Source organism: Elephas maximus, chromosome 25, assembly GCF_024166365.1.
Source record: "Elephas maximus indicus isolate mEleMax1 chromosome 25, mEleMax1 primary haplotype, whole genome shotgun sequence".
NCBI lineage: Eukaryota > Metazoa > Chordata > Mammalia > Proboscidea > Elephantidae > Elephas > Elephas maximus.
This window is the reverse complement of record NC_064843.1, coordinates 13226861-13254451: the sequence shown is the minus strand read 5'-3', so window position 1 is coordinate 13254451 and position 27591 is coordinate 13226861. Positions and strand designations below refer to the sequence as shown.

The window sequence follows — 27591 nt, the reverse complement described above, 5'->3', positions numbered from 1 at the left end:
TACACTGTTGGTGGGAATGTAAAATGGTACAACCACTTTGGAAATCAATTTGGTGCTTCCTTTAAAAGCTAGAAATAGAACTACCATATGATCCAGCAATCCCACTCCTTGGAATCTATCCTGGAGAAATAAGAGCCTTTACACGAACAGATATACGCATACCCATGTTCATTGCAGCACTGTTTACAACAGCAAAAAGATAGAAGCAACCAAGGTGCCCATTAACGGATAAATGGATAAATAAATTATGGTATATTCACACAATGGAATACTACGCATTGATGAAGAACAATGATGAATCCATGAAACATTTCATAACATGGAGGAATCTGGAAGGCATTATGCTGAGTGAATTAGTCAGTTGCAAAAGGACAAATACTGTATGTGACCACTATTATAAGAACTCGAGAAACAGTTTAAACAGCAAAGAAAATGTTCTTTCATGGTTACGAGAAAGGGGAGGGAGGGAGGGACGGGGTAGCCACTAATTAGATAGTAGACAAGAACTATTTTAGGTGAATGGAAAGACAACACACAATACAGGAGAGGTCAGCACAACTGGACTAAACCAAAAGCAAAGAAGTTTCCTGAATAAACTGAATGCTTTGAAGGCCAGCATAGCAGAGGCAAGGGTTTGGGGACCATGGTTTCAGGGGACACCTAGGTCAATTGACATAATAAAATCTATTAAGAAAACATTCTGCATCCCACTTTGGAGAGTGGCGTCTGGAGTCTTAAACACTAGCACACGGCCATCTAACGTGCATCAATGGGTCTCAACCCACCTGGAGCAAAGGAGAATGAAGAACACCAAAGACACAAGATAATTAGGAGCCCAAGAGACAGAAAGCAGCACATAAACCAGAGACTCCACCAGCCTGACACGAGAAGAACTAGATGGTGCCCAGCTACAACTGATGACTGTCCTGACAGGGAACACTACCAAGAACCCCTGATGGAGCAGGAGATCAGTGGGATGCAGACCTCAAATTCTCGTAAAAAGACCAGACTTAATGGTCTGACTGAGACTAGAAGGACCCCAGAGGTCATGGTCCCCAGACCTTCTGTTAGCCCAAGACAGGAACCATCCCCAAAGCCAACTCTTCAGACAGGGATTGGACTGGGCTATGGGATAGAAAATGATACTGGTGAGGAGTGAGCTTCTTGGATCAAGTAGATACATGAGACTATGTGGGCAGCTCCTGTCTGGGGGGAGATGAGAGGGCAGAGGGGGACAGAAGTTGGCTGAATGGATACGGAAATGCAGGGTGGAGAGAAGGAGTGTGCTGTCTCATTAAGGGGAGAACAACTAGGAACATATAAACCCAGTGCCGTCGAGTCGATTCCGTCTCATAGTGACCCTATAGGACAGAGTAGAACTGCTTCATAGAGTTTTCAAGGAGCGCCTGGCGGATTCCAGCTGCTGACCCTTTGGTTAGCAGCCGTAGTACTTAACCACTACGCCACCAGGGCTTCCAGGAATATATAGCAAGGTATATATAAATGTTTGTATGAGAGACTGACTTGATTTGTAAACTTTCACTTAGAGCACAGTAAAAATTTTTTTTAAGAAAGGACATACAGGATACCTAAACATTTAAACTTAACTTTTAAATGAAGATGCCCGGGTGGCACGATGTTTAAGCACTTGGCTGATTACTAAAAGGTAGGTGGTTGGAACCCCGCAGCATCTCCTCAGGAGAAAGGACCTGGCAATTTGCTTCTGTAAATATTAGAACTACTCTACAGGACAGTTCTACTCTGTCACTGGGGGTCACTATGAGTCGGAAACCGACTTGATGGCGCCTAACAACAACAATTTTAAAAAGTCTGTTGAATGTCTGAACTAAAACTTCTACACAAGCAAATATGGAAGCAGAAATGTTGTAGACACCAATGAGGTCAAAAGAAGGTAGGAATTTTTAACAAGAGGAGCCCAAGGTAAAAACATCTACACTAAGCCCCTTTAACTCCTTTAAAGAAACTTTTTAATTCCAGCAAGTCTGGGAAATGCAATACAAATTCAACAGTTATCTATTCCTGCGTCTCACTGCCAAACTCAGCAGCTGCAAACAATTACCACCTGTGTTCCTGAGAGACAGGAGTCCAGGTGTGGCTGAGCTGCAAGTGGCTCAGGGTCTCTCACGGCTGTCTTCAGTGTGTTGGCCAGGGCTGAGGTCATCACAAGGCTGGGATGGGGAAGATCTGGTTCTATGCTCCTACGCATAGCTGTTGGTGTCCTCTGTTTCGGGCCACACTGGCCTTTCCAACATGGCAGCTACCCTCAGTGTGATCTGGGGAGAGAGCCAAAGACGGTCTTAGTCTCCTACTGCTGCTGTAGCAGAAGTACCACAAGTGGGTAGCTTTAAAGAACAGAATCTACCTTCTCATAGTTATGGAGGCTAAAGATCTGAATCAGGGTCCCAGCCATATCAATTCCTTCCTTATCGGTGTTATTAGTTGCCGTTGAATCAATTCTGACTCTTGATGACTCATGTGCAGAGTAGAACCGCTCCATAGGGTTTTTGAGACTGTCACCTTTCAGAAGCAGGTCACCAAGCCTTACTTCTCAGGCACCTCTGGGTGGGTTTGTACTGCCAACATTTTAGTGAGCATTCCAGCACATGGCCACTTGTGCTTGCCTGGGTCTCCTTCTTTGTTGGTAGGACTGGGCATTCCTTGGTTTCTCGGCGATCCGCACATGACATCTGTCTTCCCCCGTGTGTGTGTGTTAGTGTGTGTGTTTACATACCTATCTCTGTGTCTAATTTTTCTTTTTATAAATCAGAAGTGATTAGATTTAGAACCCACCATATTTGGGGAGAGTCTAATTAGCATAACAAAGAAAACCTGAATTTCAAACAGGATTACATCCATGGGTACAGAGGTTAGCATGCCAACACATATCTTCAGGGGACACAAGTGAATCCATAACAGTGCTCGAGTCTTGAGCCACAATCTTTTTGTCACCTGGTGACAGATGTGACATTTCATCACTTTCACTGTATTCTACTTATTAGAATCGGTGTACCAGGTCCAGCCCAAATTCAAGGGAAGGTTACACACGGGGGTGAATACCAGGAGACGTGAATCCGTGGGGCCAACTTGCAGGAAACTGGACTGCACCAAACCCACTGCTGTGGAGTCGATTCCAGCTCATAGTGACCCTATAGAAGAGAACTGCCCTATAAGGTTTCAAGTAGTCCCTGACTTACGACATATTCAAGTTACGATGAACTGCACTTATGACCATCTGTTGTTTTCTTTTTTTTTTTTTGTACATCTTTGGTTTATCATTAGTAATATGTACTACTTACAGCATTGCAGCATATATCTACAAATTTATATCTAACATTTCTAACCCCTAAAGACAAGATCAGTTTTATAAAGATACTGATAGTAGAAGGCAATAATAATGAAAACTAAGAAAAAAAGAGAAGTAGTCGACTTATGTCAGAGCCGACTTAACAACGGAGTCATCAGAATGATAAAACGAGACTAAAGGGACGACCTGTAAACTTTACAGAAGCAAGACTAAACTACCACATCTTTCTCCCACAAGCAGCTGGTGGTTTCAAACCACCAACCTTTGGTTTAGCAGCCAGACGCTTACCACTGAGGCACCAGGGCTCCTTGGGCTGCACCAGGCACTGGATTTAGCATTAGCCTTGGATCCCATGAGGATCAACAGTACCCTCTTAACAAAGCTGAGGATCCAAACCAAGCCCAAGCCGAGCCAGACTTGCCTCCCTCCTGGCCCCAATTCTCTGACTTGAGAAAATTATTCCCTATAATGAAGTTTATGTCTTGCTTCTGCAAGAAAGAAAGTTCATTATCACTCTCAGCCTTTGCTCAATTCCACCCACGACACAGAGTTAATTTTCTTTGATGACACATTACTCTCCCTCCGTCATGCGTACGGGGCTCTCTTTTGTAAAAAGCTGTCTCCAATTTACTTGACCAGTGGAGGCTTTTAAAGAGCGGCATTGCTGGAATCACATTTCAGTTTTAATTGTAAAGTTAAAAAACAGAAAAGTTGACGTGTGAAGCTCTAATGATGCTTATTTCCATATGCTTTCTTTGCGGCTCACCTCGAAATTGCCTCCTTAGAGAGCTACGTAGACTGTCTGCCTGAGTGTTAATACACCTTTCTTCTCCTGGCTTCATCTCCCTTTCTGTGTCAATGTTGGATCAGAAGCCTGGAATGGAACCCAGGTCTCCCGGATGGAAGGTGAGAATTCCACCACTGAGCCACCACTGCCCCAGTGACAGTTTGTTGTTGTTGTTGGGTGTCGCCAAGTCAATTTCAACTCACAGAGACCCCATGTGACAGAGTAGAACTGCCCATAGGGGTTTTTTTTGGCTGTAATCTTTACAGAAGCAAATTGCCAGGTCTTTTTCCCATGGAGCTGATAGGTGGGTTTAAACTACCAACCTTTTGGTTCGCAGCCCAGTGCTTAACCATTGCACAACCAGGGCTCCTTAGCTGCAGGTATCTGGCACTGTTTCTTTCCTTTATTTATTTTTTTCCCCAGGACAAAACAAGACAAACCAAAAAATTACAGAGAATTGAAGTACGATGATAATTCTTCATGACCACAGGCATTCACTGCACACCGGCTGCAGCTGGCCACCACGGGGCAGACAGATGAAGTGTCAGAACGGTCTTTTGTTTTTTCTGAAACAAAGTGAAATCATGGCATGAGTCCTCGTGAAGCCACGATGGCCAAAGTTGCCGTCTTGGTTATTATCAGGGCTTTCGTTCCCCTCCCTACAGCATGCACTTCCCTCCAAGGGTTCAGCAAAAGAGCCAGGAGGTTTATTCTAAGCAAAATACTCTAGAAGGGCCCTGCCATCTTCACACCACATGAGCAATGGTTCCACCAAGGGGCAGTTTCAATGTGGGGCAATTAGTAGGTGATGGTGGCGTAGCAGTTAAGAGCTCGGCTGCTAACCAAAAAGTCGGCGTTTTGAATCCACCAGCTACTCCTTGGAAACCCTATGGGGCAGTTCTACTCTGTCCTATAAGGTCACTATGAGTCAAAATCGACTCGACAGCAACGAGTTTACATATATCTTACAAGACCCCTGGTGGTGCAGAGGTTAAAGCACTTGACTACTAACCGAAAGGTGGGCAGTTAAAATCTACCAGCCACTCCACGGGAGAAAGATGTGGCAGTCTTTCTTCATAAAGATCACAGCCTTGGAAACTCTATGGGGTAGTTCTACTCTGATCTACAGGGTCACTGTGAGTTGGAATTGACTTGATGGCAGTGGGGAGGAGGGGAGGCGTACACGTTAAATATAAAACCTAAAAACCAAAACCACTGCTGTCGAGTCGATTCCAACACATAGCGACCCTATAGTACAGAGTAGAACTGCCCGATAGAATTTCCAAGGAGCGCCTGCCAACTTCTTGGTTAGCAATCTTAAATATATGTGTTATATATTATTTGAATTATAAAATTTTAAAAGGAGATAATATTTCAAAAGGTACTTTCCCATCCAGGTGCCCAGTGTCCAACCACTCCCCTCCCCCTCCACACACATGCACACTCCAGACCCATAGATGCAGTTCTGAAGGGTGGTAAAGAAGCAAGAGGGGGGTGCTAGTTCCCATCACTCAGGGACCCACTCACAGGTCTCAGTCCCCACCCTGAACTGGAGGAACCCAGCCTCTCTGGCTTTCTCCTTCCAAGACACCTGGAATGTTCTCCTCTACTTATTTAGGCTTTTGCAAAAGACAGGGAGAGAGGCTGCCTTCAAGCAACTTCTGATTTTAGCTCCTGGACACAGAAGCTGAAGACTGAAAACCTGAAATTACAAGCAACTGGACTTGACTACATAGAAAATAAACTTTTTTGCATAGCAGGTGTCAATATATGTCAGAATTAACAACAACAACAAAAACTAAAAAAAGAATGCACAAAGGATATGGATAGAAAATTTGCAGAAAAAGAAATCCAAATGGCCAAGAATTGTGAAAAGATGCTCAAATACATAAGCAGTCAAGTGTGGTAGGCAGAACAATGCCCCTGCAAAGATGTCCACATCCTAATCCACAGAACCTGGGAAGGTGTTATGTTACACGGCAAAGGGGAATTAAGATCACTAATCAGCTGATTTTCAAATAGGGAGATTATCCTAAATCATGAGAACCCTGGGTGGTACAAGCAGTTTGCAATCAGTGGCTAACCTAAAGGCCTGCAGTTCGAAACCACCAGCAGTGCTGTGGAAGAAAGGCCTGGTGAACTGCTTCCATAAAGATTGTTGTTGTCTTCTGCAGTCAAGTCAATTCTGACTCATGGCCACCCTACAGGACAGAGGAGAATGGCCCCATAGGGTTTCCTAGGCTGTAATCTTTATGGGAGTAGATCGCCAGGACTTTTTTTCCCACAGAGCAGCTGGTGGGTTCAAACCACCAACCTTTTGGTTAGTAGCTGAGTGTTTAACCATTGCACCACCAGGGCTCCTTATTCCATAAAGATTATAGCTAAGAAAACCCTATAATGTTGGGTTATACAGGTAAACCCAATGTAATCACTAGGGTCCTTAAAAGTGGAAAAGGGGCAACAGCAACTGGACAGGTTAGACAGGAAGCTTAGGGGGCAGTGAGTTTATGGTAATGCGGGAGGGACAACTCGGAAAAGGAGAATGGGAGTGGTGGCCCAACTTAAAGAATGTAATCAATGTCACTGAACTGTACTTGTAGAAACTGTCGAGTTGGTGTATGTTTTGCTGTGTATATTTTCAACAACAACAAAAAATTAAATTGGAAAAGAAAATTCAAAGAGGGAAGCAGAGATACAGGCCAACGTTGCCAGCTTTGAAGACGGAGGAAGAAGCCACAAGTCAAGGAAAGCAAGTGGCCTCTGGAAGCCGGAAAAGGCAAGGAAGGCTGCCATTCTCCCCAGAGTCTCCAGAAAAGAATGCACCCAGCCGACAACTTGATCTTAGCCTGGTGAGGTCCATGTCAGACCTCAGAACTGCAAAATAAGACATGTGCATTGTTTTAATAGCTTAAAGTATGTGCTAATCTGTCACGCAGTCACAGGAAATCAGTATTGGAAACATAAAGTAATGAGATTGTCCTTTACATCCATCAGACTGGAAAAAAGTATAAGCTGGTATAATACCTCTTGATGGTGGGGATGTGGAGGAAAGGATATTCTCAGAGGTAAATAGGGAAGTGTTTGTAATTGCTTTTTAATAACAACTTAGCAATATCTCTTAAAAAAAAGATATCCCTGTCTACTCTAGAAATGCCCCCCACAGAAACAAAAGCACCAGCTCATGGGGAAGTACGAAAAAGAATCATGACCATCTTGTTAATGAAACAAAATTAAGGTATTTTAATAGGAGAGCAGCTGGATAGACTATTATGCTTTCCCATCAAAGAACGAATTAAACTTATAATAAAAACCAAACCCACTGCCGTTGAGTCAGTTCCAACTCACAGCAACCGTATAGGACAGAGCAGAATTCCCCATAGGGTTTCCAAGGAACAGCTGGCAGATTCCAGCTGCCGACCTTTTAGTTTGCAGCCAAGCTTTTAACCACTACATCACCAGGGCTCCAAAGTTATAACAGTTGATCCAAATGATTTTCACCAGGTAATGCTGAATGTAATTTTGATGAAAAATATTGAATATACCGTGGACTACCAGAACAAACCAGTCTGTCTTGGAAGAAGTACAGCCAGAGTGCTCCTTGGAAGCCAGGATGGCGAGACTTGTCTCATGTGCTTTGGACATGTTATCAGGAGGAACCAGTCCTTGGATAAGGACATCACGCTTGGTAAGGTAGAGGGTCAGCGAAAAAGAGGAAGATCCTCAACAAGATGGATTGACATAGTAGCTGTAACAACGGGCTCAAAGACAGCAACCGTTGTGAGGATGGCACATGACCTGGCAGTGTTTAGCTCCATTGTGCATAGGATCGCTATGAGTCAGAACAGACTCAACTGCAACTAACAACAATGTTGAATGAGTAGCCCTGGTGGTGCAGTGGTTAAAGTGCTCAGCTGCTAACCAAAAATTCAGGGGTTCAAACCCCCCAGCAGCTCTGCAGGGGAAAGACCTGGTGATGTACTTCTGTAAAGATTAAAACCATAAAACCAAACCCACTGCAGTGGAATATGACTCACTCGGACCCTACAGGACAGAGCAGGACTGCTACAGAGGGTTTCCAAACAGTTGCTGGTGAATTTGAACTGCCCACCTTTCGGCTAGCAGCCAAGCTCTTAACCACTGTACCACCAAAAAAAAACAAAACAAAAACAAAAAACCCAAACCCGTTGCTGTTGAGTCAATTCTGACTCATCGCGGTCCTGCAGGACAGGGTAGAACTGCCCCGTAGGGTTCCCAAGGAGCAGCAGGTGGATTCCAACTGCCAACTTTTTGGTTAGCAGCCAGCCACTGTCCCACAAGGGCTCCCGGTAAAGGTTACAGCCTTTGAAACCCTATCGGGCAGTTCTACTCTGTCCTGCTGGGTCACTATGAGTTGAAATGGACTCCACGCAAGTTTTTTAAGTTTTTTACGGGTATGGTTCCAACCGCGCCCTTTCGACTTTTCCGTTAGCAGCCCAGGGCTTAACCATTTCTCCACCAGGGCTTCTCAGAGTATTAACTTTTTAAGAAATTGCCAAATTCTTTTTCATAGGGGTTGCACCACTTCACAGTCACACCAACAATGTATGAGGGTCATTTAGAGAATTTGAACTTTTAACTAACATTTATTAATCTCGCTTCTCATATTTGTTTTCTTCTTTTGAACTAACATGTAAACATAAATTTTTCAGCTTCTACCCATTTTTGAAGGGTGAAAAACTCAGGTGAAAGCCACAGGCCCACACTTGTCCCGGCAGAATAAAACATCCCGCCACCCACTCTCCGCAGCCTGGAAACTGCAGACTGGAAACCCAAAGTCCCTGGAAGACAGGCTGCAAAGGCTCACTTCACCTGCAGGACCCGGCCGCCAGGCCGCTGGGCGGAGCCAAACAGTGTTCGCGTCTCCGGGACCGCCCACCCCGCGCAGGGCTCCGCCTCCGGAGGGGCGGGTAGGTGGGCGGGGCCAAGGGTAGAGCGCCAGTCTCAGGCCTCGCCCACCTGCTTTGGGCTCGGGGCTCGGAGGGGCGGAACCTGTGGGCGGAGCCAATGAGAGTGGGCGAGTCTTCTCCCCGCCCACTCCGCGCGCTCCGGAGGGGCGGGCAGGTGGGCGGGGCCAGGGCTGCTCTTGCCCTCGCCTGTCCGCGCCGGGGTCCCTGCTCCGGGCCGCGCACCTCGCCGCGCACCATGGCCGGGCTGCTGGCGCTGCTGGGCCGGACGGGCCGAGCTGGCGCCCGAGTCCGGCCTCGCGCCGCTTGGCTCCCGGGCGCCGCTGCGCCCTGCGCCCCGCCGCCCCTGGCCCTGCCCCTGCTACCTGGGCCCGACACCCGGGTGCTGCGCGCGGCCCATGGAGACGATCGCGGCCGGCAGGTGAGCCTCCCCGACCCCGACGTCGATCCCCGCGTCCCCTGTGCGCGGTGCCAGAGGCCAGCCGCCGCCGCCGCAGGGAGAGCTCTGCGCTTGCAGCTCCCAAGACCGAGCACCTACAAGAGCCCCGGGGTCCCAATTCCCTACCAGCCCACCCAGTGGACAGCTGGAGAAACTGAGGCTGAGGAAGGGGTGGTGCTCGGCCCGAGTCACACAGTCGCAGTAGAGCCCAGGTTTCCAAAGCGTGGGCCCGTGCCACGGTGCAGGCCGAGAGGACTGTAGGCGGGGCCTGGACTTGGGACCAAACAACTTCCTCACTTGGCCTTCTGTGTTGTCCCTTTTTGAAGGCAATTTGAAGCCTCTGCCAGGGAGAGCCTCCCGTGAGCGCTCTTTAACGCCTCCCGGCACTTGCTGCTTCTGCCTTTTATCTAACGGAGGGAGCAGGCCTACCGTTCTGGTCCAGGCAAAACTCGGGCAAGACATCCGCAGTGTTGTGTTGCTTCATTATTTTTCATTTTTTGGCCTTCCAAATAGGGTAAGTGAAAACTGGTTTTGATTCAGAATGGCAACACAAATTATCCTTTAAAAAAAATCTATCACGGTTTTTTTTTTTTTTAATGGGTCTCTTTAAAGAAAAATAGTAATAAGTCGTGGCGCAGGTAGTCTGGAGATAGAACAGAAACCCTGCCCATGGAAGGAGAACAACAAGGTGGGGTGCCACGCCTGCCATCCTGTACGGTGAGTGCCTGAAGCTTTCAGCGCTGGGATCCGTCTACCTGGGCGTGGACCTTCGGCCCTCTGCACAGCGGTGTGGCCTTAGACAAGCGCTGAAGGTCTCTAAGCCTGTCCCCTGACTTTTCAAAAAACAAAACAAAACCAAACCCGTTGCTGTCAAGTCGATTTCATAGCCACCCTATAGGACAGAGTAGAACTGCTCCGCAGGGTTTCCAGGAACCAGACTGCCACATCTTTCTCCCAGGGAGCAGCTGGTGGGTCCAAACTGCACACCTCTCAATGAGCAGCCAAACGCTTTAACTACTGCGCCACCAGGGCTCCTCCCTGACCTTTCAGAGAGCTAAAACTAGCACCTTCTGGGGAGGGTTTGGGGGGACAGTTCCATGAGCTGGTGCAGACCAGCTACTGAGCACATTGCCTTGCATAGAGCTAGCACTTCCTGAATGTTCCACAGTGTTTTCAGAAAGTAGCAGAGTGGGATTTGACCTCACCCAGATGGAGAAACATCCCTCCTGCCTTCTCCTCCTGCACCTGACACACAGCTCAAAGATCTTCTCTCTAAATCCTGAGTCTGTTTGTGGGGTCCTACAGGGCCTGGCACTCTCCACACACGTGGGTCCCAGTGATTCTTCATGATTCAGCCTAGCTGTCCCATCCTCCAGGAAGCCTTCCCTGACCACTGGTGGCACCTCAGGTTCCTCCACTGGCCCTTTGTCCCCATGGGTGTGAATCTTCCCTGCACTCACCAGCCGGAACAGTCTCCTGGCTTGCTTGGCTGTTCTGTCGGCCCATAAAGGCAAGGCCTTGTCAACCTCATCCCCAGCCTGGACCTGGCACATGGCAGGTGTGTGTGTGTGTGTGTGTGTGTGCATGTGCATGTGCACATACACAGTAGAGATCAGTGAGATCTCAGCCTTCTCAGGTTTCTTTTTGGGCTCCTCTACTCACTAGTCCTGTGGCCTTGATCAAGTACCCTCAGCTTTCTGTCTCAGTTTCCTTATCTGTAAAATGGGATTTTAATCATGCATTCTCCACAGACTGTGAATATAAAATGAAATAATGTGTGTGCCTGGCACCCAGTACAGCCTAAGTTAACATTAGCTATTCTAGTATAACAGTGTATAAAGCCCCAGGGCCCCGGGAGCTGTCCTTGTTTCTCCTGCTCTCTGGTAACTGGTAACCAGTGCCATCGAGTCAATTCTGACTCATGGCCACCCCGTGTGTGTCAGAGTAGAACTGAGCTCCACAGGGTTTTCTATGGCTGATTTTTTGGCAGTAGATCACCAGGCATTTCTTCTGAGGTGCCTCTGGGTGGACTCAAACCGCCAGCCTTTCCGTGAGCAGCCAAGGGCATTAACTGTTTGCAGAATCCAAACTGGTGGGGTCAGTACCTACCATGAGGTTAGGACAAAAGAAACCTACCTGCGATCACAGCTCAGCAGGCCTGGGAGCAGACGGAGGGAGGGCCTGGGCTTTGCACCGAGCCCAGCCTCCCTGGCCAGCTGTTCTGACCACCCTGGAGCATGCTCATTTCCGTCATTTGGAGGCAGGATCGTCCAGTGCCCAGCTGGGGTCTCCACATGGGCCAGCAGTTAATTCAGTGCCCCTCTGCCTTCAGCAGGGGGTCTCCTGTAACAAGGAGGGGCCTGTAAACCCTGGGGAAACCCATCTCTTTCTCTCACCATGCTTCAATGTGGTGTACGGTGGCCAGCGTGCTACACTCGCCAGGGCCGGGAATCATGGATAAATTGCTAGATCTCACACTTGGCCCATTTCCTCATCTCCACCAGTGCTTGCTCAAGTGCTGCCTTTTCGGGGAGGCCACGCCTGCTGACCTTATTTAAACTTGTAGCACCCTTCCCCCAACACTGTTACTTGTCTCCCTCCCTTCCTTTGTGAGTTGTTTTTTTTTCCCCCATGGCATGGGTCACGTTAACTGCCCTGATCTTTTACTGTTCTAACTTGGTTGTCCCGCAGGCTTCTTGAGGTGGGGGTTTTGTCCGTTTTGCTCATTACTCTGGCCTCTACACTTAGAACAGCACCTGGGACAGAAGAGATACTCCCGAATGTGTGAACGTAGTAGTATAGAATGAACAAAGACCTTGGACCCAGCCTCGCGGGTTTGAATCCCAGCTCCACCTGCTCACACCTGTGTGATCCTCAGTGAGTTACTCAGCCTCTCTGGGTTTCCAGGATCCTCTGTTAAGTAAGGATGACTGTGGTGCTTGTCTCAGTGTCATGAGGATTATGTGAGTTAATATTTTCAAAGCACCCAGACCAGTGTCTGATACAAAGCAAACACAGTATAAACAAAACACAAACCTGTTGCTGTCAAGTCCAACTCCTAGCGACCCTAAAGTCCAGAGTAGAACTGCCCCATAGGGTTTCCAAGGCTGTAGTCTTTACAGAAGCAGACTGCTACACCTTTCTCCTATGGACCGGCTATTGGGTTTGAACCGCCGACCTTCCGATTAGCAGCCAAGTGCTTAACCACTGTGCTACCAAGGCTCTTTAAACAGAGTATAGTGTTTGTTATTAATCTTATTTATGGCATAAATGAAAACAGGTATCACTGCAAACAGTGAGAGCAACTTGTGGGCAAGGTCTTCAGCCCATTCCACAAACCTTCCTGCCCCTTCCATTACATCACTTTGTATTTTAATAAATACTGGGGACGAGGGGGCCACATGCACACAAGTATATGAAAGTACTTTAAGTACAGGCGCTCAGAGGATGTGTCGTGTTGTTACAGGCATCCAGAGCAGTGCCTAACACTTTGCAGGTACTTAAGGTAATATTGAGGTGTCCTGGTGCGCAGTGGTTAAGTGCTTAGTTGCTAACCCAAACGTCAGCAGCTCGAACCCACCAGCCACCCCTCAGAAACCCTGCGGGGCAGTTCTACTCTGTCCTATAGGGTTGCTATGAGTTGGAATCGACTTGACGGCAAAGCTAAGGTAATAATAAGGAATGACTGTCCCTTCCACGTCACCCCCTCATAAACCCCTTTATTTTTGCCTCTTCAGTCTCCTCCAGGATTAGAAAGAAAAGTACACAGCTTACAGTGCTTAAAGACAATTTCCTTCTACGAAGATAAAAGGAAGAAAATTGTCCAAGTGATTAGTATTCTCGAAAACGTTAGAAACTCTTCGTGGTGCTGTCCTGGTCAGTTGCGGCTGGAGATTTTGTTCCTGCCATAGTCTTACAGGAAGTTCTGTAGCTAGGAGTCTGGCTGCCTTTTTATTTTTCTTTTTCGGCAAAAAAGGCCTTTGCCAGAGCAGAGGTTGTAAAGACAAGCGCCTTCACAGAGAGCGCCCGGGGTCCTGGTGAATGGGTGAAACGGGGCATAATTAAGTTTGATTGAGCCAAGCGTCAAGTTGGAAATAAAAGGGCCCATCATCATCCTAGATGCAGTTTGGCTCACAGAACGGTTTGGAGATGGTGCGTCCTATCAGCACCCAACACCCGGCAGTTCTCCGATCAGCAGTGAAAGTGGGGGGTACAAGGGGCTGTTATCAGGCAGCACAGGAGCTCCCAGCAGCCACTCTGGCCGGTGGTGGCAGAGCTAGTCAAAAGGCTTCGAGGAGCGGGAGGGGACATGCTGGGTAACCAGAAGGAGGCTGATTCCCGTTTTCCTTGCCCTTCCCTCCGGAGCGCCTTGATGTTCTAGAAAAGTCATCCTTTAGAAATGCTCATGAGAGACAGGAAGGAGGACCTGGTGATCATACAGAGACTGTGTGGCCTGGTGGTGACAAGCAGGGTAACCCACCCTAGGACTGCCCGCCAGCACCTTGCTTCCCCACTGTGAACTTCAGTCTTGTTCTCTCTCATCTGTCAAAATGGGAGGAAGCTGGGTTCCGTCCTCACAGGGTCGTGAGGGTTTCTAAGAAATGGCGCCATTAAAGCACTTAGCACAGTCCCTGGCTTAATGGACGGGACCTGTCATGACAGCAGTGGAGTTTTCCCCAAGACCTCCCAAAAAGTTAGGCTTTGCTGCCCGTCAGAGTTTCACCTCTGGGTCCGCATAACCAGCACTGGCCTTGAGTAGTCTCCCACCCTGTTTAAGTGTCTGTTTTCATAGATTTGAAATAACACACAGGAGTAGAGGCTGAATGTTGTTGTCATTAGCTGCCATCAAGTTGATTCTGACTCACATCGACCCCATGTGACAGAGTAGAAGCACCTCACGGTTTCCTAGGCCGTAATCTATGGGAATAGATCGCCAGGTCTTTTCTTCCATGGAGCGGCTGGTGGGTTCGAACTGCCGACCTTTCTGTTAGCAGCCGCGTGCTTAGTCATCACACTACCAGGGCTCCTGGAAGGCTAATGGCTGGGACGAAATACTGTTTGTCCCCGTCCCTGCAGCCTTAATGCCCAGAGACGAGAGCTGCCTTCAATGGAACGGAGAGACTTAAATCCAGACTTTTCTGTTTGCTTTTTTGTTGTTGTTTTTTGTTTTTCGGACCCAACTACAGTTTGGGAACAAGAGAGATCCTCTTTTAGCTGTTGTTGTTGTTAGTTACCTTTGAGTGGGCCCGGACTCCTGGCAGTCCCACGTGTTACAGAGTAGAACTGCTTCCTCCATAGGGCTTTCTTGGCTGTGATCTTAACAGAAGCAGATTGCCAGGCCTTTCTTCCATGGCACCACTGGGTGGGTTTGAAACACCAACCTTTGGGTTAGTAGTCGAGCACAGAGAGTAAGACTCTTCCAACTCATAAACCTGAGCTTTGTGCAGCCCTTTTAGCGGAGAGGCAAATGAGTAGCTGTTGCGTATGATTAAAAATCAGAATGATCCTGGGCAGATTGTAATCTAGGCTGAATTCCACCCCTCCTCGTCTTGTGCAGAACTTGGGCCTTCACTGGGTGTTAGTTCCTTCGTGGTGGGGATGGGAGTCCGAGAAAGCCTGTCTTTGTGACTCCGTGTCTTCCACATACATGTAACATGCACGCATTATCTTCCCCACACGCAGACTGCCTGCCACCATCTGGTTGGAATGTTCAGAGCCTGCCCTTCCTCTTCCTGCCTGAAACCAGGTCGTAATGCCCCACCCAGGACACCAGAGGGCACAGTGCTCCCTGGGCAGAGCAGACCTTCTGGGGGCGGGTAGTGGGCTGTGGCACCCGCATTAATGTTAGAATCTGCCTGCGTGTATTCAGCTGAGTCAAAGCCGGCTCTCTAACAAGCAATGAAGCCCTGACTCATGCTACAACAAGGATGGACCTTAAAAACATGCTGAGTGAAAGATTGCAGTCACAGGGGACCACGCATTGTATGACTCCATGTATATGTAATGCCCCATAAAACCCATTGCCATCAAGTCAATTCCACCTCATAGTGACACTGTAGGACAGAGTAGAACTGCCCCATAGGGTTTCCAAGGAAGCGGCTGGTGGATTCCAACTGCCGACCTTTTGGTTAGCAGCCGAGCTCTTGACCACTGTGCCACCAGGCCTCCTATGTGATGCCCAGAAGAGGCAGATCCATAGCAACAGACAGTAGATTAGTGGTCGCCAAGGGGCTGGGGAGGGCGGAAGGAGGTGTGACTGCTAGTGGATACAAGGCTTCTTTTGGGGACAATGAAAATTTCTAAAATTAGATTATGGTGATGGTTAAAAAATAGTTGCTGTGAGTTGATTTGGACTCATGGCGACCCCGATGTGTGTCACAGTAGAACTCTGCTGCACAGAGTTTTCAGTGGCTGGTTTTCTGAAGTAGATCACCAGGCCTTTCTTCCAAGGTGCCCCTGGGTGAACTTAAACCTCCAGCCTTTCAGTTAGCAGCCGAGCATGTTAACCATTTGCAATGGCGATGGTTACACAACTATAAATACGTGAAAAAACATTTACGTACACACCTGAAACAAGTGAATTTTGTGGTATGTAAATTAAATATCAATAAAACTGCTTGGGGGGTGTTGTTTTTTAATCTGCTTTAGTAGTCAGTAAAACGGGTCACCTCCTTCCATTCCCCTGCCCCCAGGAGGTAGAGAAGTGCCTTCAGCAGCTCCTTTCTGAGCCCGACTCTACTCCAGGGCCTGTTTTAGGGGGTTTAGTGAAGGAGACAACCCCCAGCCCCTGTCCTCACAGGGCTGATGGTCTCCAACAACAAAGGAACAAGTAAATACTGGTGTGTTAGATAGAGAAGACCCCAGAAGGAATTGTAAAGGGACAGCAGTTTTAAGAGGGTGGTCCGGGAAGGCCTCCCTGAGGGGACGTTTGACAAAGACCCCAAGGGGGTGAGGGACCAAGCCCTGAGGACATCTGGAGAAAAGCAGAGGGAACCGCAGGTGCGAAGGCGGGAATGTTTAAGGAAGCTGGCCTGTTTAAGGAGCCGGTCAGGCTGCACTGGAGAAGAGGGGGTCAGAGACGTGTTTGGGAGGCTGAGTGGCTGGTGCAGGGACTCTGTTGGCATCCAGGAGGGTTTTGAATAGAGCAGCACTGTCATTCAGCTTCTGGCGACTTTGTAGAGAGTAGACTGCAGGGTGAAGATGGAGCCGGGCCAGCTGGGGCTGCCTGAGACCCAGGAGAGAAGCTGGTGGCCTACTTACCTGGTGGCAGTGCTGGAGCAGGTGAGAAGGGGCAGGGTCTGAGTGCAAGTTTGAAGACTGGATGTGGGTGTAAGAGAGACTAGTGGTAGGTGGCTGGGAGGTTTGGGGCCAGAGTCCCCAGGAAGATGGCATTGCTATTTCGTGCTGAGAGGGATGACCCTCAGAGGAGAGGGTTGGGGCCCAGTTCTGGGCATGTTGCCTTTGGGTTGGCTGTTGACTCTCAAGCCAAGTGGAGGTGCTGGTTTAGAGTCAAGGGTCATAGACTGGGTGAGGGTGAGGCCAGGGCGCCCTGGCTGTGCCATCATGCGAGGCCAGTCCCCACCTCGATGGCAGTTCCCTCCCCCGTGTAGAGACGTGGAGTGAGATGTAGAGACCACACTGCCTGAGCTCCTGGATCTGCCCTGACACATATTCCCCTGATCTCACTTAGGTCAAAAGAAGCCGTGGTGACACAATGCTTAATCATTCAGCTGCTCACCGGAAGGTTGGTGGTTCAAACCTACCAGCAACCCTGTGGGAGAAAGATCTGGCAATCTGCTTCCATAAAGATTACAGCCTAGGAAACCTTACGGGGCGGTTGTACTCTGTCACATGGGGTCACCATAAGTTGGAATCAACTCCATGGCACCTAACAACAACACAAGCCTCCTGTTCTTCAGATTCAGCCCCGAGAGTGCCCTCTTGTGTTTTGTTCCTGTGTTCCCACCCTAAACCCAGACAGGAGTCACAGGGCAGTGGCGGGAAAATGAAATTAAACACAGAATCTCCTGCCAACCCAGAAAGCCTCTCCATAGCGGTGGAGGAGAAGGAAAACAATTTTATCATCGAAGAAGCATTAAGCCAGAATGTGATGCGTATCACAAGCAATCCGCTAAAGAGATTGCAAAGAAATCTCACCCTTTTATCCAGCCAGGCAGATACAACCTGTCCTGAAGATAAATGATAACTAGAACTCAAGTAAGAGGACTTGACAGCATCATTTTTCTCACATATTGTTGTGGTTAGCTGTCAACGAGTCAGTCCCAACACATGGCGACCCCATGGACAGGGGAGAGAAATGCTGTCCAGTCCTGTGCCATCCCGTGGTGAGGTGTGAATCTCACCAGGCCCTTCTTCCTACTCTGTCTTAGTGTGGAAGCTCCACTGAAGTCTGCGCAGCATCACAGTAACTTGCAAGCCTCCACTGACAGATGGGTGGTGGCTACACTCAAAGTGCACTGGGTAGGAATTGAACCTGGATCTCCCGTATGAAAGGCAAGAATTCTACCACTGAACCACCATTGCCCTCAATTCATCCTCAGTTTGCCTGGTAATTGGAGTGGCATCTGTGTTCGCTTTCTTCACCCAAAGGAAGAAGATTTCTGGGTAGTGCAGATGGGTAAGCGCTCAGCTACTAACTGAAAGGCTGGCGGTTCAGACCCTGCAGTGCACGGTTCTACTCTGCACCTGTGGGAACACCGTGAGTGGAAATCCACTTGATGGCAACTGGCCTGGTTTTGGTTTTCGAAGCCTGGAGCCAGCCAGCCACCCACGAAAGTGAGGCTCCCACGCTCCCAGGGAGACGGGAAGATTGGGTGCGCTGTCTTCCTTGATGATTACATGTCACGAGGTGGCTCCCAGGTCCTTGAGAAAGACATTTCTGAGCTAGAAACCTTATGACTACCACCAGAAAGCAAGAGCTGTTTGTGGGTTTTTTTTTTCACCTGTTCGAAAGATTTACATACATCTCAAAGGGGCAGAGAAAGAATGTACGATGACAGGTGTCGAAAGAAAACGGGGAGAGAAGGGGCAGCCTCTTTCCCTTTTGCACGAGGGAAAATGAAATGTTTTTCGTTTTCAATTTGTATTTGCCCTTACAGCAGCAGTCCTGGGCCATGTGTGTCAACCAAAACAAGAAAACACATTAAGTTACATTAAGTCAGCAAGAGGGTCTCGCTGGGGAAGGAGGGGCTCGGCAGCAAGTGGAAATAAAGGCCCAAGAGCGAGTTGGGGGCAGCCGTGGGATGTGGCCAGAGCCCAGGATTCTAACGGGACGTGGGACCCAGGGTCTGCGCTGAGGCCAAGGCCAGACAGGAGTTTGGAGGCTAGGAACGGTTGTGGCTGAGGGGTGGCATGGATAAAGGCTCTGAAGGTAAGCTCCTTGGGCCAGCAGCATCTGGGCTGCCTGGGAGCTCATGAGAAACATAGACCCTGGGGCCTCAGCCCAGACTTGCTCCATCAGCAGGGCAGAGGCAGGGCTGGGAGGCCCCACCAGCCTGGGACAGGTCTGCAGCATGTCTGGGCAGCGCTGGCTTTGGGCCGTGTTATTTCATCTTCATCCTGGGCAGTCCTGACCCTGTCACCTGGGGATCTGGTCTGCTACTGTCTGACCCTGTGGCTCTAGAGTGTGGCTCAGCCACAGCTCTGAAAATAGAAGTGGCCCAGCTGCAGAGTCGATAAATGGTGCTGTCTGACCCAGATACACGGGACCTGTGAGATGACCCCCGAGGACTGCTATTAGAGTTGAAATTATCTTTCGATAAAACTGGCTCTGACCATGTTGAAAAGGGGTCCTTTCTTGCTTCTTAATCCAAGTGTTGAGTTTTCTCCTTCCCTAACATTCCAGGCCTGGAGGTACTCAATAAATGTTAACAGACACGTGGGAACCTGATTTGCTGTGTAAACGTACACTGAAAACACAATATTATTTTTAAAAATGTTAACAGACACCACATGCAATGAATTGTTTTTGTACAAATCTTATTGTCAGGAGTTGGCCCTCTTGTCACCTGTTCAGGTCTTAGGGGTAAATCTTGATTTTCGAAGTAAACATACCACAGATTTTGCTCTACTTATGCCCCTGGATAATGGTTAATGTGCTTGGCTGCTAACCGAAAGGTTGAAGGTTCGAGTCTAGAGAGGGGCCTTGGAAGAAAGGCCTGGCAATGTATTTCGAAACCCTATGGTGCAGTTCTCCTGACACACACGGGGTTGCCATGAGTCACAGTTGACTGGAAAGCAACTGGTTTGGGGTTTTTGCTTGTTTTTGAAGGTTTTTTTTTTTTGTCCTTTTTATGTACAGCAGGAGTCCTCGTGATGCAGTGGTTAAAGCACTCAGCTGCCAGCCAAAAGGTTGGCAGTTCGAACCCACCAGCTGCTTCAGAGGAGAAAGATGTGGCAGTCTGCTTCTGTAAAGATGACAGCCTTGGAAACCCTATGGGGGAGTTCTACTCTGTCCTGCAGGGTCACTATGAGTTGGAATTGACTCGACAGCAATGGGTTTGGTGTCTTGGTTAAAGCAGAACATGGTTGGCAGGGGCTCAGGCTGTAGACTCAGATGGCCGGGGTTCCAGTCTTGGTGACTGAGTAGCAGCTCAGGCTTGACCTGTCTAAGCCTGTGTCGCTCTTCTGACAAGTGGGGGAAATAACAGTATCTCACTCAGCAGGATCTTGCGAGGATTACACGAGGAAGCACCAGACCACTGCCTGGCTCGCAGAAAATGCTCCATGAATTATCACTGTTGTCCACAAGTGTCGAAGCTCTGCTGTATTAGTCCCTGTTGCCACTGTAACAAGTCACCACACACCTGGTGGCTTAAAACAACACAGGTGTATTCTCTTACGGCTCTGGCGGTCAGAGTCCAGAAGGAGTCTCACAGGGCTAAATCAGGGTGTCGGCAGGGCTGGTTCCTTCTGGAGGCTCCAGGAGAGAATCCGTTCCCTTACCTTTTCCAGCTTCTAGAAGCCATCCACATTTCTAAGCTTGTGGCCCCTTTCTCTGTCTTCAGCTCTCTCTCACTCTGCACCTCCTGCCCCCTTCTCTTCACTTCTAAGGACCCTTGTGATTCCATTGGGCCCACCTGGATAATCCCGGACAGTCTCCCCAACCCCAGATCTGTTAACTTAGTCACAAATCCCTTTTGCCATGTTGTTGTTGTTAGGTGCCGTCAAGTCGGTTCCAACTCATAACAACCCTATACACAACAGAACAAAACACTGCCCGGTCCTGTGCCATCCTTACAATCGTTGTTATGCTTGAGCTCATTGTTGCAGCCACTGTGTCAGTCCACCTCGTTGAGGGTCTTCCTCTTTTCCAATGAGCCTGTACTCTGCCAAGCATGATGTTGTTTTCTAGGGACTGATCCCTCCTGACAACGTGTCCAAAGTATGTAAGATGAAGTCTCACCATCCTTGCTTCTAAGGAACATTCTGGTTGTACTGCTAAGACAGATTTGTTCGTTCTTTTGGCAGTCCGTGGTATATTCAATAATCTTTGCCAACACCACAATTCAGAGGCGTCAGTTCTTCTTCGGTCTTTGGCATGCACATGAGGCGATTGAAAATACCATGGCTTGGGTCAGGCACACCTTAGTCTTCAAAGTGACATCTTTGCTCTTCAACACTTTAAAGAGGTCTTTTGCAGCAGATTTACCCAATGCAACCCGTCTTTTGATTTCTTGACTGCTGCTTCTATGGCTGTTGATTGTGGATCCAAGTAAAATGAAATCCTTGACAACTTCAATCTTTTCTCCGTTTATCATGATGTTGCTCATTGGTCCAGTCATAAGGATTTTTGTTTTCTTTATGTTGAGGTGCAATCCATACTGAAGGCTGTGGTCTTTGATCTTCATTAGTGCTTTAAGCCCTTTTCACTTTCAGCAAGAAAAGTTGTGTCATCTGCATAATACAGGTTGTTAATGAGTCTTCCTCCAATCCTGATGCCCCGTTCTTCTTCATATAGTCCAGCTTCTCTTATTATTTGCTCAGCATACAGATTGAGTAGGTATAATGAAAGAATACAACCCTGACACACACCTTTCCTGACCTTAAACCAATCAGTATCCCCTTGCTCTGTTGGAACAACTGCCTCTTGATCTATGTAAAGGTTCCTCATGAGCACAATTAAGTGTTCTGGAATTCCCATTCTTCGAAATGTTATCCATAATTTGTTATGATCCACACAGTCGAATGCCTTTGCATACTCAATAAAACACAGGTGAACATGCTTCTGGTAGTCTGCTTTCAGCCAGGATCCATCTGACATCAGCAATGATATCCCTGGTTCCATGTCCTCTTCTGAAACCGGACTGAATTTCTGGCAGTTCCCTCTTGATATACTGCCGTAGCCATTTTTGCATGATCTTCAGCAAAATTTTGCTTGTGTGTGGTATTAATGATATTGTTCTATAATTTCCACATTTGGTTGGATCACCTTTCTTGGGTATCTGAATTCCGGTGGCACAGCTTCCAGCATCACAGCAACATGCAAGCCCCCACAATACGACAAACTGACAGACAAGTGGGGGCCTTTTGCCATGTCAGGTAGAATATTGACAGGTTCTAAGGATTAGGTCCTGGACATGGGAAAGGGTAGGGCATTATGCTGCTTACCACAGTATCTAGTATCTGTAGGGAAAACCTGGTGGCATAATGGCTAAAAGCTATGGCTACTAACCACGAAGCCTACAGTTCAAATCTACCAGGCACTCCTTGGAAACTCTGGGGGCAGTTCTACCCTGTCCTATAGGGTTGCTATGAGTCGGAACCAACTCAGCGGCAGTAGGTTTTGGGCTTAGTGTCTATAGTACCTAGTGGCATACTGTCTGTCTAGAATGCGGTCTTTGCCTGCAATTTCTGACTGAGTGCATTGGTCTCAACTCGCTGAGTAGGAAGGGTTAATTGGCCTCTTGTTGGACAGGAAAGTAAGGATAACGTTGATCTCTCGTTGGCTGGAAAGCAAGGATAAGGTTTCATGAATACAAAAGCTGGTGATGCTTGGAACTGGATCTTTGCTCCTGCCTGAGTGTCTCCCCTTTGGCTTGTATGCAGGACCTCAGCAAAATCACAGAGACAGCAGGCAACGAGGTGAGCAGCACAGAGAAGCAAAGCAAGTCACAGCAGCTGAGAAAGATTTTTAAAGAATATGGGGCCGTGGGTGTGTCCTTCCACATTGCAACCTCCTTAGTCTCCTTGGGCATCTTTTACACGGCTGTTTCAAGGTAAGAGTCTTGACGGTGATAAATAACTGGCTTTTTAATAGGCTAGCTTAATTAGTAAAGAATTGTGCTCTTTTACTGGGATGCAGACCTCAAATTCTTGTCAAAAGACCAGACTTATTGGTCTGACTGAGATTAGAAGGACCCCGGAAGTCATGTTACCCAGACCTTCTGTTAGCCCAAGACAGGAACCATTCCCCAAGCCAACTCTTCAGACGGAAGTTGGACTGGACTATAAGACAGAAAATGATACTGGTGAAGAGTGAGCTTCTTGGATCAAATAGACTCATGAGACTGTGTGGGCAGCTCCTGTCTGCAGGTGAAATGAGAAGGTAGATGGGGACAGAAGCTGGCTGAATGGACACGGAAATAGAGGGTGGAGAGAAAGTGTGCTGTCTCATTAAGGGAAGAGCAACTAGGAGTACATAGCAAGGTATATATAAGTTTTTATATGAAAGACTGACTTGATTTGCAAACTTTCACTTAAAGCACAATAAAAATTAAAAAAAAAATTATGCTCTTTTAAAGAACTATATATGTGGGATCAAATTCACTTTGGTATACTTCACACTCCTTGAGCATAAAAACAGCAACTTGAAAGGTTAGATAGGAAACTTAGGGGGGCAGTGAGTTTATGGTAATGTCACTGAGGCATACATGTAGAAACTGAATTGGTGTATGTTCCACTGTGTATATTTTCAACAATAAAAAAAGTATTAAAAACTAATAATAAATACTGGGTTTTTTTTTTTTTTTACTGTCACATAAGGTTCTATGTGAATAAAAACTTTTTTTTCTAAGACTTTCTATCCACCTGGCTACTTTCATCACATTTTTAAAAATACTTAAAAAGTTTTTTAAACAAATGCTGTAAATCTGGCAGCTGAATCCACTCGTTAGTCAACCCCTCGCTGTAATAACCGTTTTTCTGCCTCTTCTCCCCAGTGGCGTGGACATGTCTGCGCTCCTGCTGAAGCTCGGACTCAAAGAGTCGCTGGTGCAGTCAAAGATGGCAGCGGGCACAAGTACCTTCGTGGTGGCATATGCGATCCACAAGCTGTTTGCACCAGTGAGAATCAGCATCACCTTAGTTTCTGTGCCCTTGATTGTCAGATATCTCCGGAAAGTGGGATTTTTCAAACCTCCTGTGGCCAAGCCTTGATGAACTCTGCTGTTGTAGGCACTGAAAACCTACTGTTTATAAATGACACATTTGGGGTTGGTTTTAGGGCTGTAGGGCTTTTTTTAGGGGGAGCAGAGAGAGCTGATTGCTACGTTCTCATGAATGTTTTACCTTTGCCAGCAACATTTAGATTTCTGAATAATCGTAGTTTTTTGCTTTATAAATGTTGCTAATGCCTTCCTCACGGGCTTGTATACGTGATCTAAGACATCAGAAGGGAGTTGCCTTTATAAACAAAACTGTGAGCCTACAAAACGTCCCCTCTGGAAGATCTCGGTGAGGGGGTGAGGGTCGGTCGACAAAACCCTGGGAGGTGAATCTTGGCTCCGGCCAAAGAGCAGTGATTAGTCAAGGCCGGTGTCTGTCGTCAGGCTGCCTGCGGTTTAATACACAGTGCTCTATAGAGCAGCTGCCAGTGCTCAGTTAGAGACGCAGAACTGAAGACCTAACAATGTGTAATCAGCATCTAAATTATAGCCTCAGCCCTTCGGCATCCATCATGTTTGTTTTGGGAAAAGAAAAGCAGACTTGTCTGGTGGGTTTCAGATTCCAAAACACCCTCAAATCTGGGCACTGTGGGTCCTACCTCAGGTGGCTTTGCTGAGATTTCACTCAGGTAGATCATGGTCATTTGTTTTCGTTTCAGTGAAACTGGAAACCTCCAAATAAGGGGATCCCTGGTGACACAGTGGTTAACTGCTCGGCTGCTAACCAAAAGGTCGGAGGTCCAAACCCATCCAGTGGTTCCTGGGAAGGAAAGACCTAGTGATCTGCTCCCGTAAAGATTATAGCCTAGAAAATCCTACAGGCAGGGGCAGATTATCCAATAAGGAAGGTAAGCACGGGCTTACTTGTGCTTACTTATTAATCTGTAGTGAACAATTTTGCATGAGTTTTACCACATCTTTGTAGTGAAATTGTTCACTACAGATTAATAAGTAAGCACAAGTAAGCCCATGCCTACCTTGCTTTACTTGCATAATCCGGCCCTGCCCATGGGGCAGTTCTGCTCTGTCCTATGGGGTCACTGAGTCGGAATCGACTGGATGGCAGCATGTCTCCAAGTAACAGCATCATTTGGCTCCTGCTGCCCATATCCAGGAGAATTGGGATCCTGCACATATGAAGAGCTGAGACAATCTTTGCCTAACTGTCTACAAACTGCAGACATTCCCGAGCTACTGTCAGCGTGGACGTTGTGTTGCTCATATATTGTTAACCGGCTTTATATTTAACTATGTAAAAAAAAAAAAAAAAGTATCATGCCCTAAGGAGGAAATGAGTATCACTTGTTATAAACAGGTGTCTTGCTGGCATAGTGGTTTCCTGCCCAGCTGCTAACCGAAAGTTCAGTAGTTTGAATCCGCCTGCCGGTCCGTGGAAGAAAGATGTGTCAGTCTGCTTCCATAAAGATGACAGCCTTGGAAACCCTATGGGCCAGTTCTACTCTGTCCTATAGCGTTGCCATGAATCAGAACCAACTCGACAGCATTGGGGTTTTAAATGGAAACCCATTAAACCAAAACCCATTCCTGTGGAGTCGATTCCAACTCATAGCGACCCTATAGGGCATTGCAGAACTGCTCCATCGGGTTTCCAAGGAGCACCTGGTGGATTCGAACTGTTGACCTTTTGGTCAACACCACACCACAAGGGTTTCCTATAAATGGAAAGCACCTGTACAATAAATACAGGAAAGGGAGGTGGGGGATGAGCAATGTAATTAAATTCTAAGCTGGTTTTACTCATGAAGGGTGTGTGACCTGAGGCCCCTCGCTCTGCGTTATGGGATTAGGTAAGCATAGAAACTTGAGCACACTAGACCCAAACTGAGACTTTCTCCTTGAAGTCATCAGGCCACAGCACTTGAAGGAAGTCCTTCCTGTGGTACTCAGTGTTCACACCACCCTGCTGGCCGCCCCCTGGCACAGGGCAGTGGCTACACACTTTGGGAAACCCCAGTTTACCAACTCTGCCCCATCGCTGTGGTTGGGGGGATCGTGGTCATCTTTCTGGTTCCGGAGTTTGACACATTACGTTTGCGACAGTCAGAACATTAAAGAACTATCAACTGACCCTCCTGGTTTTACAAACTCTCCTCTGACAGCTCCCCAGTTCGCGCAGAATAACCAATGTCCATCAGTCATTCCACTACCCTTTACAAGAGTCTTTGTGGGACACGTTCTCCACTTGTAGGATTTTGAGAGAACTGATTTATTTTTCTTTTAAAGCAACTCCTGGCACACTCCCCAAAGATTTTACAGATTTTAGCTTAACTGCCTTTCTGGAGTCTAATTCCAAGGGCATCCACACACCTGAGCAAGGTGCCCTTGGATCAGTGCTGGGCGACTCCTTACGTGGACTGCGGCATTTACCCCCATTGCGTGCTGTGTCTGAACGTGACTTGTCGGCTTCGGGCTCCTAGCCCCTTCGCAGGGATGGATTACCGGTAAGGTATGCGTGGGTTTAATCTGTAGTGCACAATTTCACCTGTTTTTCACATTGAGTATGTGGTGAAACCCATACGAAATTGTGCAGTACAGATTAGTGAACACAAGCCCGTGTGTACCGCGCTTACTGGTTTATCGATCCCTGCCCCTTCCATCCCAGGCTCCCTGCCATTCAGGCCTTGTTGTACCTATGCAAAAAAGCTGATAGTCAGGTTTAAGGGCCTCGTTCCTCGACTTTCTTAGGAGTAATGGGAGAGGGCTGAAAGGGCAAGCAATAAAATTCTCACACCAAATAGCCATGTCCCTACCTTCTGAGCCCCGGCTCCATTCTCTTCCCGTGGCCAGTGATCCACAAGAACAGCTGGAGGGGGTGAGACCACAGGCTCAGGGAACTGGAGCATTACGTGGTCACCAGCAGGATGTACAAACTGATTGTATTTACCTTGCTTTTATGCAACTAGGAATGCTGGATGACCTATTTTAAAAATGTAAGCCATCTTTCACCTTTTTTTTAACCTGACAAAGCAGCTTAAATTCTGTGAAAAAAATAAAAGTCTTTGTAAAGTCTATGCCGAGTTTATTCCTCTTCAGTGAAGTCAGCATTGTTGCTGACAAAGCAGGACCCTGTGACTTGTTTACTAACATGCTCCTACAATGCACTGTTTTCTTGGCCTGTGCAGGATCGGGTTTGCAGAGACAGCACAGTTTAGCTGGTATCGCTGAAGTTGGCCACATCATGTCAACTACACCCAGGGTGGGCGGGACCTGAGATCTTACTACTTGGGGGATGTAAACATTGGTTTGGCTCAAGACATCTATAGGAACCCAGAGCCCTTTTGTCCTAGGGGGGTAACTGGGTGCCACAGTTTCACCCAGTTGTGCTTTCAAGTTTCCCTGACTCCTCTGTGACCCCAACGCAGGTATTTATGTAGCCACTTCTACATTTTGACCTCTGATATTTAGTCCCTTGCACTAAAGGTCAGCCATAAAAGCTTGCTATTCGTTCTCAGTGAGTTCAACAAGCCCAGGTTTTCCTTCATCACTGGCAAGTTCACCATGTCCTTAGTTGACGAACAGATGAAGTTGTTGCTAGCCAGGGCCATGCTGTGTAAACAGATACGTAACTTTATGAATTAGGTGCACACCGAGCATAATACAGACCAAAGGAGAGACCTCTCCTCTTGGCACCTGCTCATCCTGAGGCCAGTAGTGGGCAGGTGGTGGAAAGA

At 47.7% G+C, this 27591-nt stretch overlaps 1 protein-coding gene and 1 long non-coding RNA gene across 2 annotated transcripts; one reads left to right on the top strand and one right to left on the bottom strand.

Moving 5' to 3' along the window:
- Positions 1 to 1904: 1904 nt before the first annotated feature.
- Positions 1905 to 11968, bottom strand: LOC126067513 (uncharacterized). Its single transcript, XR_007515425.1, has 3 exons — positions 11631 to 11968; positions 4564 to 4678; positions 1905 to 2294 (listed from the first exon to the last, which is right to left on the bottom strand). It is a non-coding gene; the product is annotated as an uncharacterized LOC126067513 (long non-coding RNA).
- On the top strand, positions 9248 to 26929 carry FAM210B (family with sequence similarity 210 member B). Its single transcript, XM_049869497.1, has 3 exons — positions 9248 to 9476; positions 22563 to 22732; positions 23675 to 26929. Exons 1-3 carry the CDS (start codon positions 9294 to 9296, stop codon positions 23889 to 23891), a joined length of 570 nt encoding a protein of 189 aa, XP_049725454.1. The 5' UTR covers positions 9248 to 9293; the 3' UTR covers positions 23892 to 26929.
- Positions 26930 to 27591: the final 662 nt, after the last annotated feature.